The 15,677-nt window shown below is 38.7% G+C and overlaps 1 protein-coding gene across 10 annotated transcripts; it reads right to left on the bottom strand.

Annotated features, from left to right (window-relative positions):
• Window positions 1–2,988: 2,988 nt before the first annotated feature.
• LOC103704715 (inositol-tetrakisphosphate 1-kinase 5-like) lies at window positions 2,989–14,388 on the bottom strand. 10 transcript variants are annotated; one of them, XR_016395616.1, is made up of 5 exons: window positions 14,179–14,340; window positions 12,769–14,101; window positions 9,955–10,292; window positions 9,769–9,803; window positions 2,989–3,276 (listed from the first exon to the last, which is right to left on the bottom strand). XR_016395616.1 is itself a non-coding variant. In XM_088723914.2 (2 exons), the coding sequence occupies exon 2, from the start codon at window positions 14,042–14,044 to the stop codon at window positions 12,992–12,994; it is 1,053 nt and encodes a 350-aa protein (XP_088580040.1). In that variant the 5' UTR covers window positions 14,045–14,101; window positions 14,179–14,375; the 3' UTR covers window positions 12,656–12,991. The 10 variants fall into 10 exon arrangements, 1 of the variants encoding a protein (XP_088580040.1); XR_016395619.1 differs by having other exon boundaries at window positions 9,769–10,098; window positions 10,193–10,292; XR_016395618.1 differs by having other exon boundaries at window positions 9,769–10,130; window positions 10,272–10,292.
• Between the last annotated feature and the right edge of the window lie 1,289 nt (window positions 14,389–15,677).

Here is a 15,677-nt window from a genome sequence, read left to right as displayed (position 1 = left end):
AAATCCTTTCTTCTCAAGTTCTCGGTTTCTCCAGAACCTTCCCAAGAATCCCAACCCCTCCTTTCTTATCGCCTCTCAGTTTCTTCTCTGTTCTCCTCGCCGGCTCGCCCCCAAGCCCGAAGCCGATGCCCCCCTCCCCTCCGAGAAGCTCCGCCGCCTCCTCTTGGTAAACCTCTCGATTTCTTCTCCAAGAAGCTCCACCGCCTCCTCCTCTCGGTTCGCCTCTCGGTTTCTTCTCTAAGAAGCTCCGCCGCCTCCTCCTCTCGGTTCGCCTCTCGGTTTCTTCTCCAAGAAGCTCCGCCGCCCCCTCCTCTCGGTTTGCCTCTCGATTTCTTCTCCAAGAAACTCCGCCGCCTCCTCCTCTCCCTTCTGGCCTTCTCCGCCCCCGATGCCGCCGCCCCCGGCGGGGGAGGCAATAAGCGCCGCCGCCCCAACCCCCGCGCCCCATTCGGCCGTTCCCACGCCGAGGCTTCCCCCAGCTTTCACTCCCTCCCCCGCGGTCGTGCCGGCGATGCTCGCGGCCGCCCCCTTCTTTCTTCTCTTCTTCTTCTTTTCTTTCTTTCTTTCTTTCCTTCGTTCTTCTCTCCTCCGAGGCTCCAACGAACGATGGAGATGGAGATGCCAAGACGGGGATGGGGCAGGCTCAGGCTCGGGCTCGGGCAAACGAGCCTTACGAGCCCGAGCCCGAGCCGTGCTGTGCCAAGCGAGCCCGAGCCCAATATAGGGCTCGGTACCGAGCCCGAGCTCGAGCCCGACATTCTATGGAATGAGCCGAGCCGAGCCGAGCCCACGGAGGATCGGGCTCGGCTCGGCTCGTTAACAGCCCTAAAAGGAAGAGATAAATGAATATGAGAAAGAGAAGATAAAAGGGCATGTTGTATGATATCTAATTTTAAAAGTAGTTTTATATTAATTATATGATTTTGGTTGCAAAAGTTCAATAATTAAAGCATTGTTTTTGAACTTGTTTATTAAAATCTTTATTCCCACATTAAAAGATTTAATGTAAGCTGCATTTAACACTTTCTCAACTAATGAACCCTTCATGAATGAGTGGGTTCTTGGGCTGCTTACCACACGTGCATGCGCACGCTTGGCTCGAGTGGTCATATCTAAATAGAATGTCGTTTAGAAAGAGTGATAAAACTCCTTTCGAACTTTGGAAAGATAAAATATTTAGGCTGGATTACCTCTAAGTGTCGGTGTATCTAACTAAGATTGGAATATCTCAATCTAGGAGAAGGAAGAAAGGAGCTAAAACTATAGATGCTATCCTTATAGAATGGATGTGCCTTACCTAGTATAAAACTATAAATAGGTTATTAGCCATAAACTTAGAAGTCAATGAGATTTCCAGCATGACCATTATAGAGGTTAGAGATGTAACATTCCTTGAAAATATCTTTCTTAAAGAAGTAGAATACCTACTTCTAAAACTTCCAAAACTTCAACCTTATCTAACCCTCTTTGAAACCCAAGTAATTGGACCATCCAAGAAGAGAAAAAGGTTTGATTCTGGTGAACCTAGAAGAAGCTCTAGAGTTAGAAAACCTAAAGATTTAGTATAAGTGTTCTTTGCCTTTCTCATTGAAAATGAATCATCCTCTTATGATAAGGCTATATCCTCTTCCTCTCCCAGTGAACCTTTTTGGGGAGAGAAAAAAAAGAGCTATCAATAGTGAATCTAAATCTATCTAATCAAGATAAAAAATACCCCTGCCTCAAAAGTCATGCCAAGGCGAGAGGAGCAGAACCAAAATATCCTGGGCAACCTAAGAGAGTCTAAATTGATAATCTAGCATAAATATGTAGAATCGGAGCTTATGTCATTCGTATCCAACTGATGGTCGAAAGGTAATGTAAAGGGGAGATTTCGGTTTCAGAAGCCTAGCCTTCTTTTGCAATTTTTTTGAGTTCTAGGCAAGTACTAAGGGATTCTCTGAGTTTCTGTTAATATGAACTCCCTATTTCACCAATATATATCTCTTTATTATGAATTACCAAGTGGATTGTGATTATGCGACTTGGCTAGTCGTTCTGATCAAAACTGAAATAGCTATTGAGTTTAGAGGGAATCGAACCAGAAGCTACACTGAGGCACGTGCCATACCAACTCGGTCATGAGTTGATCGCACGGCTCGTAGCTATTGGCAAGCCATAAAATAGCTATTCCATCGTAACAAGAAAGATCCTTGGCTTTGGCCTATAAACCTTAACAAAAACCAAAGGCTAGTGCGAAGCAAAAACTTTGGGCAGATGTTATGGCTCTACGAGATGGTCACTGGAAAAAGAGAAAAAAGAAAGGAAGTTCCCTGCAGCATGTCCAGCATGCGAAACAGAGAGCGGAATCACCAAGAACTTCACAATTTTCACCAAATGACTCATGACTCACAAATTCTCAGTTACAAGCGATCTAGAAAACAAAATAGATTTGCATTGGCCTTTCATCTTTAAGAAATAGATATCCAGGAGTAAATTCAGATATTCCTCAACAGACATCACACAGTACACTGGAAGATGAATATATATGTTTAACCAGGAACTAGGGAGAACAAAATGCGAATACTTGGCTAAATGATAGACCTATGAAGAACAAAAAGTGAATTCCATTCACTTGTAATGCAAGATAAGCCATAACAAATGAAAGAACCAGAAGCTTTATAAACTATTTCTCTGCTCCTCCTAGTTTATCTTAACACAGAACCCCTGTTTTCAAATCACAAACATAATCCAATTACGAGTGCTTGAGGTGATGCACAAACTATAAATATTAATATGCGCAATGAATTAGTAACATTGCAACATTCCCTATTGTACATCCATCAATAGCATTGATGTTGCCAGACTATCAACGAGAAAAAAGAGTGCTGTATACTTTTAACAATCTGGTAGACTTGAGTTTGCCCCACACTTTCAGAATGTTCTCATTCTTGTTTTGCTGAATACCAACAGTCATACTACACTGGCTAGAAATCATGATACTCCATGTAACAAAAGCAAGATCTCTAATCACTGACGCTTGAGATATTAAGTTTGATCAAAGGTGAAAAGATACATCAACATAATTAGCATTTCATGCTTCCGTCGGAATTTGTAACAACTTCAACTTCATATCAAGGGCTAATACATTGAAATAACAAATCTGAATATCAAAGGCCTTTGCAATAAACATATACATATACTGAAAAACAGAAGTCCTGCTGTACTTCATTGCAAGAAGACAACCAGCTAATCTTTCTAGACTCATCATGTAAGCTAGCATGAGTGACACCACCACTGCACATTGAAAGTCAGAAGTCTTAATTTTTTTGAAAATTCTGGACAAGATCAATACTAATTCAGGTTGATGTGGAGCTTCTAAATATTTTAAAATCATATACATGAAATTAAGTGTAACCAAGAATTCTAGATGAGAATAACAGCAGAAATGGAAAAAATAACCTCATTTCTTGCATATTTATTTGTGCTTACAAATGTAAGCACAAACTATCAACTAGTTATTTCTCTACTTTCATCGGAATTAAGTGCTGGTAGTCATGGAGATCCAGCAATTCAGGCCACCTAGTATTAACCATGCTATAGAAGAAACCTTCAGACCTGCTAGAGTTAACATTAGATTGATACCTTAGTAAACCTACATATTTGCAAGTTTTAACGTTGAGATTCCTCAAGAGAATTGAGGTTGTTCATGGTTATACATGCATATGCAATGACATTGTAGGTAACATAAGGACCAGCTAACTTGTAAAATATTTCTCATATAGAGGCTCCTTCCCTCATATACCTCCTTGTTAGCAAGTCAAGCAGGGCATAAGGTTTACAAATTGTAAGCCACAAAGCATTTAAAGCATATTAAATTCTCATACACCTCCCTCAACTTCTAGACACTTTATAATTGGACAATTCACCTTACGTGCATTCCATCAACCCCTCCCCGTTCATCGCTTTTTTTTGGGTAAGGCGGCTATTCCAACAGCCTAGTCTAAGAACATCCACTCGAGTCAAGAGTACAGGAGATCACAAAGCTGCCTGAGGACAGATGAGGTGGAGTCCCAAAGGAGCCTGCATGATGAGCAACATAAGAGGCTACCCAGTCCACAGCACTGTTGGCCTTTCTATAGACATAGGTGACCTCTAAGGATACAAGGGTTGAACCGATCCTCTAAATATTGGAGAGAAAAGATGAGCACCATCAATCTGGATCACTGAACTGGTTGTCCAACTAATCACAGTTCTAGAGTCCTACAACACAATGTTAGTTGTCCTCAGCATAGTAATGGCATAAATAAGATCTTCCATGCCCCATTCAGCTCTGCCAGCTCTGATAAATCGAGCATTTAGCGGACCATTTCTACTCAGCAGATAATAGTTACTGTCTTGTCAGAGTATCCACAATTAGAATGTTTCAGAAAGAAGTTAATATGCATTAATATACAGAACCAGGTTTGTCACATCTTATTTTTGACATATCTTTTGAACTAGACCTCATAGTTAGGGAAATGATTTAGGTCGCCATACATTGCAATCGCAATATATGTTGGACAGTGAGATGAAGACGTGGATTAAAATCCTAGGACTCTCTCTCAATCACAACTACCTGGTGTTTGGCACTAAACCTTAAGTCTAGGTCCTCCTAGAGTTTTATTTTTTTAAGATGTTGGATTTCCTTCTCATCCACATGTTTGGCATTGAGAAAAAGATCACGGTCGCAATACGTTATAACCTAAACTGGGTATAGAATACAAATGGAAATATTTGTCAATGACCCTTGAGATTTCTACCTAGCAGAAATGTTTGAATTGGCCGTCCATCTATTGCAGACAGAAACAGTTAGGTCGATCTTACAGTTCATACATACAGCTGATCACATCCTCCTCCTGAATCTTTTTTTTTTGGCCACTCTTAATTTTTTTTCCAACTATAAAGAGACTGAAAATCCTTGCAGTTTTCCACTCAATCTAGATTCATCAACGATGACTTAAATTGCTTCCAATGTCTGCCTCCAATGAAAAGCCCTTTCTATTATACCGATAATTCCTTCATCAACATTCATTATTTCTCTCTCTCATGAACAGTATTAAGGCCCTTGCCCAGGTGCCTAGGCAGGCAGCTAGCACATATTTTGGCTGGCTGCCTAGACCACAGCCACTTCAAACCATAGAATTGTCCCCTTATTCTTGCCTCTTCACTTCTTTGTTCCAGCAACCATCCCCAGCAGTAGAGGCTAGCATGGACCCATGCTGCTGCCGGAGACAGATCGGCGGCCACCAGTGGTTCCAACAGCAACAGTGAGCACTAGAGGTGATGGCAGTGGCCATCAGCTGTGCCAAGGAGGTTTTTGGGTTTTTCTTGTCTTTTCTTTTTCTTCCTTCTTCCCCATCCCTCTTCCTCTTTTTTTTGCAGCAAGTCTTCTTCCTAATCATGTTGTTTTCCATATTGAAGATGGAATCCCTGTTCTCCATGTCCTCTCCCCTTTTTTGGCTTTTTCTTGCTTCTATGTAATGTATCGAAAAATGATGCCTCATATAATGAACCGGTGTATCTAAAAGATGCACTGCGTATAAAAGCACAGGCAATCATTTTGAAGCTTTGTAGGACTTTCCTCCCTAGATGGCTACCTAAATGCCTAGGCACCTGCCTGGGCCATAGAGGGTGTCCACCAACAAGCCCTGCCTATGTTTTTTCACAACCTTGCCCATGAACAAAATGGAGAAGACCAAATTTTACTAGGCAGAGCCAAACCAAGATTTCAAATAGCATGAAATGTGAATGCCATGAAATCTATTGCATCTTGAATCCTTGCCAGTCTCCTGCTCCACTTACCACTCCCGGCTACTAAGCTCACAACATTTTAACATATATGGATTCCTTCTTTTTTTGTCCTCCACAAACTCTTCAAATATTTATGATATGGTAAGTGATCATCAAGTTTAAAAAAACATCCTGCCTTTTGATTTCTTAAATCACCGCCAACACAAAAGGCATAGTTCATAAAATGAATATGGGATTCATTGTTCTCAGCCTCTCAACCTAGAGACTCTTAACAAGCACTGCAGCAAAAGCTTTATTGCACATTCTACCACTGCTCGGCAACCACAACATAGATCAACAGGGATGCGGATTGTGTTACTACACACGTGGAACTTAATAAACACCATAATGATGCAGAAAGTCAAAATCAAGCTACAACCTAAAATCAAATTAGCCACTTACCATACATAACCAAAACTCCATAGTCCATATTGGCAAAGCAGTTTTTCCTGCATAAGAAGTTCCCCACCCCAGCCCTGCCCCCAACCAAACCATAAAAAGAGAGGGGGAAAAAAGCCTATAATATTGTATATAACCCATGCAACACATGTAAAACACAAAAACGCACCTGTGATATACAGTAGCAAAACTGTTATGCAAAAGTGGGTAGGTTAGCTACCAAGATCAATGCAATCAATTATGTCGCTCCTAGAAGCTGCTTAGCGAGCTCGCATCTAGTTCTAGGATTTGTTGTATTTCTGGGGTATGCAGCTGCAGCAAGGTTTGGAACATGAATTTTAACCTGTTCCTGCCGCCCCCACCTGACCACCCCCCCCCCCCCCCCCCACACACACACCAAAAAAAAAAAAAAGAAGAAAGAAAGAAAAGCAGACATTTTCTTATTTATATCCACGCTATTGTTTTTTTTTTCCGTTTCTGCTCCGCTATCCCACCTAGCCAAGCCATCCCCTTTTATGAAACAAATGGGGCCAGGCCAAACTACTAAAGAAACAAATTTATTCAACAAAAAAAGAAGAGAGGGATTCAAACCCTCAATAGTTTATTATTCAGAACTGTACCAGTTTTCACAACCAGAACTAGCAACCAACCGGCCATCTCTCCTAGAGGTAACCTCTATTTTACTTCCTATGAATAGAATAGAACCATATAAATTATCTATAGAAACATCCCAGATGCGAATCAACATTTCAATGTATATATCTGTTTACCATTAACAAGTTATCCAAGTATAGAAAAGCAGTATAAAACAAGCATGATATATGTCTAACTTGCAACGAATTACTACCTCTCCACACCCAACAACCTAGGAAACTTCTTTAAAATAGATAATTTGAGAATTTAATCAGCAACAAAAAAATGGTTTCTTTGTTGTCTGACAAAAAAACAGGATGAAATCCAAAAATGTATTGGTGTTAAATTGGTAAAATCAGTGGAATCATTCTAAGAGCTTAGGAAACAAAGTAAAGAAAAACAGAAGCAAACATCTTAAAACAAAACTCATCACTGATTACGGTTAAAACACATGGCATGGACCCGCAAAGATAATTAAATGAAAAGAGAAGCAAAAAAATGACTCAGGCATAAAGTTCAGAAAATTGATGCGACAGCCCTCCAAGACTAATAAGAACAAGCACAATAGAGAAGTAAAAACAAGGGACACAAAATTGCAAGCCACCATAAAACACACCAACTCCAACACATGAAAACCAGTTCGTTTTGGAAAATAACAAAGTTAAAGCTCCCTTGACAATTTTGAAGATACCATTTCTTTAGGGAGGTATTTACTCATAACACAACTGATGATGCAAGGTAACAAATTTCCACCATCTCCTCCAATGGGTAATAAATAAAAATCGTGCAACTTGTATCTTCCACCTATAGTAATTATTGATATTTGACAACAAACATGGTAAGATGAAGAATTGCATAGCAGAAGAATATCACTATTGAGGTTTTAGCTTTAACTTTTCTTTTTCTTTTTGAAGTATTGGATGCTATCAACTCATAAAATTCATGACACAACACCATAGACCTTGACACTTCATTTTGCAAAGCCATGATAATCACTTTACCAAAGCATGGCAAGTGTTGCAAGAGCTATCAAGTGAAATTTCACTTCAAGTTAGAGTTCATTGATTGATCAAACAATGAAAAGGTAGATCAACTATTCATTAAAGCCAAAAATAATTAAAATATATGCTATAAATAATCTTGCACCAAGTCCAAGCATTATTGTTTTTAGAATTTCAGGGTTTCCCATGCCCGATTAATTTCTAGGGCCTTAACACGAGTCATCTTGGATCTCAATAAACCAACATCAACATTTTGCCTCATTAATCTTGCCCATAAGCCCTCCTCCATTAACCAAAAAACTATTCCAGATTTGCTAATGATATCAAGAACATATTACATTGAACAAGAGTCACGTGACTTCAATCATATGCATTCTTTCTTCAATGTCATCCTCAACCACTCTAAATAACAGCATTTAAAAAACCCATCACACAACTACCAGGAAATTTCTTTTATCACCATCATCATAGCACCTAAATTAAGGTTCTTGGTTCAACATGACCAACAACTTCTTACCTTCAAGACCACAGTTCGGATTCACCATCAATTGTAAGTGTTTCTCAAAAATCACTCATTGATTTTTACCTTGTTAAAAGAGAACAGTCACAGAAAATAAAATAAAATAACAATAAGGAAGTCCCAATTTCTTAAATTTCTCCCAACTTTGGGAATATCTTAAATTCTACAAATAAGCACTGCATTTAAACAAGTACTGACAAGAACAAAAAAAATTACACAAAGCAAGAAGCTTTTTTTTTCTCGGGCACAATAAACCTGTATTGCAGTCCATATTTACTTATATTTATGTCCTGTGGCATAAGCACTAAGTCATAATTAATTTGGTAAGTTGGTCTGACTTTGAATTATTATTAATTCTTTCCTCTTGCAGAATTTTATTTTAATTCTTCAATATCCAAGCAGGGTTGCAAGAGTGTTTGCCACAAATCCAAATAAAGTCTGAAACAGAGCTAAAAGAAAAGGAGGAAAAAAGAAGCATCCAATGTTGAAATTACAAGTTAGAACAGCATAGACTTGTGGATTAATTAGGACAACAAACAGTTATGACATGATCAGATGACTACTATAAAGAGAGATAATATTCTACTTGAAAAAGTCAATATCCATAAATCAACTGCATCAAAGACAATAACAGGTTTAGACATTTTAACAGCACACTTAACAATTTGCTCTACAGAAAACCCTTGTTGCCAGAGAACACTCTATCGTCATTATAATTCAACCTTAAGTTACTGTTATAAGAGTTCCCAGCCCAATATTGCATCATTTGCATCTTACAATTCTAGTTTAAAGAACATGTGTTTTTTTAGTAATTTAAAGAAACATTATTGATACCAAAAGCTGTAGATTGAAAATGTATTAACAGAAGCCACATATCACATTACTATTAAATGAAAAATGATCAGAGATGGCACTACATCCCTGCAAACATTATATGCTAAACAAGCTCACCTCTAATGACACTAGTTCTCCCATCATCTCAATGACAGACAAGCCCCACGAGGGTGGAGGCCGATGTAACTCAAGCCAGGTGAGCTTGTAGGTCAGCGATAAGGTATGGTTATATTTGCTTTTAGAGGCAGGTGTGCTAAGCTTTCCCTATGTGATATCTAGATGACAAAAAACCATGTGACCCTACATCCAGCAAACATCACTACGGCAAAATCATTACTTTTCCTAATTGACGCATAAATCATGGGAAATATAATATAAGAATATAAAGAAACAATATTAACTACTACAGAAAAACACTTAATTGATAGTGAATCCTAACAATTTGTGAATGTTATGCATTTATATCAAAAACCTAAGTAGTTGCTGATTTCTTTTCTGAGTACAATAATGATAAAAAATATTTTTCAATGATTGAAGTGATAGCAAATGTACAAGCATTTGTCTGCATACATGGAAATGTTGGGAACCCCAATTCTTCCAAAATCCTGTACATGAAAGTTGAAAAACAAATGACTAGTTTGATTTTTATCAATGAAAGTGAAATGTAACCCCTCTTAAAATCTCATAAAACTTATAAAAAAATGCTATCAAATTTATGCTTGATATTAGAACAAATCACAAGCAGCAAGCTGGTACCTTGAGTCTCCCGTCAGACCTAAATAAGCCGCTTCCATATTTTGTGTTAGGCTTAATATAGCCTGAATTCACAGCCAGAAACCATAGAATTGCTTTAGCAGTCCTCACTCTGAGCAATTGAGCTCTTAACAATCTTTCTTCCCCCTAGAATCCATCACAATTTCTTGTCAGGTGACCTGCACCCACATAACATCATCCTCTAAATGCTCAATTTCAATCACCATAATCAGAGGGATACCGAAATAGCACTGTCAATATTGTGGAGAATCCTTGAGCTCTGTTCCAAATTCTTCAAGAATGTTCACGAAGGAATTTACCTTCATGCCCTGGAACATTACCTGCTAAAGAGAAAGAAGTAACAGCTGGTGCTCTTTTATCATTTGAGGGCAACTCTTCCAAATCAATTATTCAAAATTTGATAGAACTTCATCTAAACTTACCTAGGATTGTTATCTCGCATCCCTACCACATTCAAGCATCCAAAAGCATCAGCATCTAAAAAACCTAAAAATAAATGGGTCCCTTTGACATTGAGCTGTGTCAAATATCTCCATATATCGCCTGTCTACAATATTGTATTTTCGGCCTGAAAATATTTACCTACAAACTTTGAAGAAGGCTTTTCCATTCATAATACCATCCATTACCAGAGCCATTAACTCATGTCTCTGTTGTTCCTCACTGCTCTTGTGAGAGTAAAACAATGTTATTTTATTCCCGATAACATGTTATCTATGTCTTGCCACCCTACAAGCAGATAACTCATGAGAGGTTTACTTCATTCTTAAAATAGACTTGTGAAGAGGAAGATCAGATTTAGGAAATACAACAAACAATGTGAATGAAGATCCAGGGAATGCCAATTTTTGATGTTGTTTGCTTTTAACCTATGCTTCTTCCTTTGTCCGAAAAAAAATATTAAATCCTAATATTCTATATAGCTGTTCTGAAGATTGCATCAGATGTAGCAGGCAAGATATCTTCTACCTACTAAATACTTAGAAACATGCATCAAATAACAGCACACTTTTAGCCGGAATTTACAAAGTTGCTGAGGCAGTTGCTTATAATAGTCGGTTGGAAGAAATGATCTATGAAAAAACTCCTTCATCTCAATCCATCTGAATTACCAGGCCTTTTGATAAGCCATCTGTTATCAATCCCACAGCATATTCCTCATAGATTCTATTTGCAAATTATACATTTCTTCACTTGTTAGCAGCTATCATAACCAAGCGAAGATGTCACAACTAAAGAGCCAAGTAGTAGGAATTTCTGTTTTCATCCATTCATACGAGTGAAACATCTAGATTCATTCGCCTCCACATAAACCTCAAAATTATTTGGCTCATACAAATTTTATGATTCACACAAGCAAAGCCATGTTTTTAAAGGCCATGGTCGTGAGCCACAAGTAGTATTTAGATCTAAAGCAATAAATTTGTGGCCCTAAATTCTCAAATTCAGAATCTCACCATCCTTTGAATCAAGGCACACCATCTCAGTACCGGAATCTGTACCGGTGCCATCCTGTCACTATGTCGGTATGCCCGGTACGAAGGCCAGTTCGGCATACCGAGTGTTGGTACGCCCCTTGTACTGTATATCAGTACCGAACTAATACAGTACGGTATGCCCCATACTATATGATTTGGTATGGTATGACATACCATGCTCTAAATCCAAGTTTATAATTATAAGCAATGATTAATCCATATCTCTATCTCACGATGTGCTAATTTTGTTAATCAATCATGCTTAAGATTGTGTAGTTTGATTAATAGAGAGTTCGTGATACACGCTCAGCACATATCTCCTATGAGGATTAATAAGGAAAAAAAAAGGAGTCTTAAATATTGCTTGATTGGTTTTTACAATCAAGTCATTCCTATGTTTACTTTTTACTGGAGCTAGATGACCTCCCCTTTAAATGATTCAACTGCCAAGGTCATCACATCAAGCCAGCCATCCATTTTCCTTGCAAGCCATGCTAATCAAATATCTTGTCCTTGCAATCTCTTCTCCAGGACTTTAAATATACATCAATGTATTGATAAATGCTTCTTCAAAATTGCATTAAAAAAATTCTGCTAGCAAGCAGAAGATAAGCCAAAAGGCTCTTCTACAAATTTGATGTATTACATTGATATTTGTGGTCATATTTGAATAGCTTTCTAACATGAATAAGGACCTAAGATGATTGGATCATGAAAGGTCTTAGTCCTAAACTATGAAAGAAGTCCGCTTGTCTTCTCAAATACTCTTGTGCTCTCCTTTTTCCATAATGTCCAATGCAAAATATTCCTTAACCTCATAGGCCTTCCAAATACGTTGACTATTTGGGGGACAACAAAAGAAGAGGAAGGCGTAAGGGGAAAATTGTAAGGATGGCAACAATAATAAAAGACTTAACAAGATTTACCAATTCGACACAATTGACTTTCAAGGGAAGATGCATATAGTCAAACACAAAAAGGATGAGATCAGTTTCATGCTTCCCACCTATGTTTCTTAAACACGTAGTGCATGAATCTTAATCTAAACAAGAAATCCAGCACAGTGCTACAATTGTTGAAATAAATATATTCCAAGATACCATGAAGCACAATAACAAACGACAAAATAATTGTTGTTTGATTCAGCCACCTTGTATGCAATTCAGGAAAAGGAATTGTAAGTAAAGGAGAAGAGACAAGAATCGTTAATTCAAAATGCCATCTTGGTAAAAATTGGAGCAAAAGCGTTCGGCATACATGACAGATATTCCTAAAATTCTAAGTATTCAGACAAGGAAATTAAAGAAACAAAGGCTACCTAATGATTACCACAAAAGGAAGGATGTACATTGTCTGTATGAGATACCAAATGAACCCCTCCAGAAGTCAGAAACCTCGAATTGCCCAACCTATTTATTCAGCCAAATACGACAACTCGCAATGACATTCACATTGCTCTGATCATCTGAAATTCGCAGAAGAGTGCAAAGAGTACCCTTTTAGTGCTCGAAAAAAACAAGATTACCGCAAATTTTTGGATGTCAGCACACATTCTCCACTTCTCCGGCAGTCCCCAAATGATCATCGACCAAAATCTCTCCTTCATTGTCAACATCATTCGAAGTTGGATTTGATCCATCCTCTTCCTTCTTTTTATTGACAATATTCCAAAAGAACTCTGTCAAAACTTTTTCATAGGATGGCATTTTAGCATACCCAGGAAAGTAGTTAATGTCAATGATGAGATACCGGTTCCCAACCTTCACATCCCTGATCACATCGAAATTGAAAAGGTGCAGCCCCATCACCCGCCTCAGCCCCCGGGCGATCTCGGTGACAAATCTCAGCGGCGGCATCTCCGCCTCCTCCAAATGCATCGACTCGTAGTACTGCTCCCCGGTCCGATCCTGCGCCGTCATGTTGGACACCTGGGAGAAGGATATTGAGCCCTGGGTGCACTCCAGCTTCTCCTCGGAGACGTCTGGGAGGGACTTCCTCTTGACGCATTTGACGTAGTCCCCGACGACGTAGACCTTGAAGATGACCCCGCCATGGTTGACGAATTCTTGGAGAACTAGAGGCGGCTTGAGCTTGAGGAGGCCGTCGCGGTGGTAGATCAGCGACATCTTGTGGGATTTGGCGCTTCCATCGGCGACGAGGGGCTTTGCGATGACCGGAAAGCGCAGGGCACCAACGACGCCGGAGTTGGAGAGGGCGCCGGAGTCGTAGATCACGACCTGGCTGGGGATCCCAAAGGTCTCCTGATCCTGGGGGATCTCGAGCTCGGAGACGACCTGGAGCATGGAAATGCGGTTGTGGAGGCGCTCGATGGCGTGAGGGGGGTCGACGACGGGGACGTCGGGGTACCGCGCGGCGAATTCCTGGAGCTGGGCCTTCCAGTCGTCGCCGTAGAGCTTGTGGAGGATGCAATCGAAGGGGCCCTGGTCCGCGAGGGAGCGGGCGGGGTCGATAGGGACGAGATCGATGCCCCGATCGGCGGCGAGGCCCACGAGCGAGGGCTGGATGAAGCTCTGCTGCTTCTTGGGGGCGAGGGCGTACCCTATCAAGAACCTTCGCCGAGGGGTATCCGCCATGGCGAGCAGCTCAGGATCGACGGGAGCGGCGCGAATTCCTCCTCGGTCTCCGATGGCCTGCGAAAGAAGACGGCATTTTTAAGGCAGGAATCGAGGGACAATAGGGATTTTGAGCATCGAAAGCTAGGGTTTACCGGGGAAAAAACATGAAGGGAAGGGGGGGAAATTAGGGTTTGATAAATTGATCGCTCTTTGAGTCTTTTCCCTCGCTCGCTCTCTCTCTCTCTCTCTCTCTCTCTCACTGTCTCTCTCTGGGAAGCGGATGAAAGAGAGCGACGAGCGGGCGATCCGCCAAAGGAAAGGCGAGCAAGAAGAACGGTGGTTTCTTGATAACTCGAGTTCCGGTCCCATTACTCGCCGTAAGTTTACTCCTCCTCATACAACCGGCCCGAACCCCGCCTGATTAGGCCCGGCCCAACGAAACAGTTTTTTGGACCTAACATTGCCCTCAAAAATATAAAGTTTAGCGCCCGACTTTAAATTTTAATCTAGTTTTTTGTCCCTTCAAAAAAAAAAAAGCTTTAATCTAGTTTGCACTTGGTTTGGGAAAAGTCAAACCTGTCCCAAACTTGATCAGGTCAGAGTGGATGCCTGAACAATTCAAAATCAAATCTACAATCCAATTTCATCTAATCCATCGGTTGACTCTATTTAAATTGGATAAGAAATATATTTTTATAATAAGCTTCAAATTTTCCATTAGAATAATGTTCAACCCATAAACTTGAGACTAAAATAATATTAAGGCTCAACTTCATGTAATGCCTTCTACATTTTATTTTATCAAACAAAATTCTAATAGAAAAAGGCAAATACTTATGACATAACATCTTAATTTGAGATTTCACTGGTAGCCAATATTTGACAAAATAGAGCCTATAAATGAAAACTTGATAAGAGAGTTATACGCCAACAACTGTATAATTTTAATATATGAGATGTCTCTTCTATTAGATTATAAAATAATATGACGATTTCTAGAAATTATTTATCCAAAAAAATAAATTTTATCACATTCAGTTAGTAGAATAATTACTCTGAAAAATTGTTATGAAAAAAAAAAAATTACTATGCTTAGTTGGAGGTAATTCCATATTAAAATATGATCAAATTTTCAATGATATCCTTAAACAAATAATTTAGGAAATAATTTTTTTTCTCAAAATATTTGTTGGCCATTTATGGCCCACTTACATAAATGCCGCTAATGTTGGCTATTTTGAATATTAAAATATATTTATATGAGTTAATAAATATTTTTAAATATTTATTAATAAATCTTATATTAGATATATTGATAGTTAATAGATATTTGTTAATAATTAATACTTATTAGCAAATATATTAATATATTTAAATATATTATTTATAATATATTAATATAAATATTACTAATTATATAATATAATTAATATAAAACTAATATAATATAAGTGAACATATTTTCATCGAGAAATAATATTTTTATATTATCTTTACTTGATAATCAAGTATGGAAAAATAAATATCATTCCTCTAATGATATTTTTTTTATCTTCTCTCTTAAAAAAACAAATATAGGACCTATTATTTATTTTATAATTTTTTTATTCACTTTTCGTATCAAACATGATAATATAATATGAAATTTATT

The sequence above is a fragment of the Phoenix dactylifera genome, chromosome 6 (assembly GCF_051530095.1).
Source record: "Phoenix dactylifera cultivar Ajwa chromosome 6, Ajwa_hap1_PhDact_Kaust_v1.1, whole genome shotgun sequence".
In the NCBI taxonomy this organism is placed as follows: domain Eukaryota; kingdom Viridiplantae; phylum Streptophyta; class Magnoliopsida; order Arecales; family Arecaceae; genus Phoenix; species Phoenix dactylifera.
Note: the sequence above shows the minus strand (reverse complement) of the source record. Positions and strands in the feature narration are given on the sequence as shown.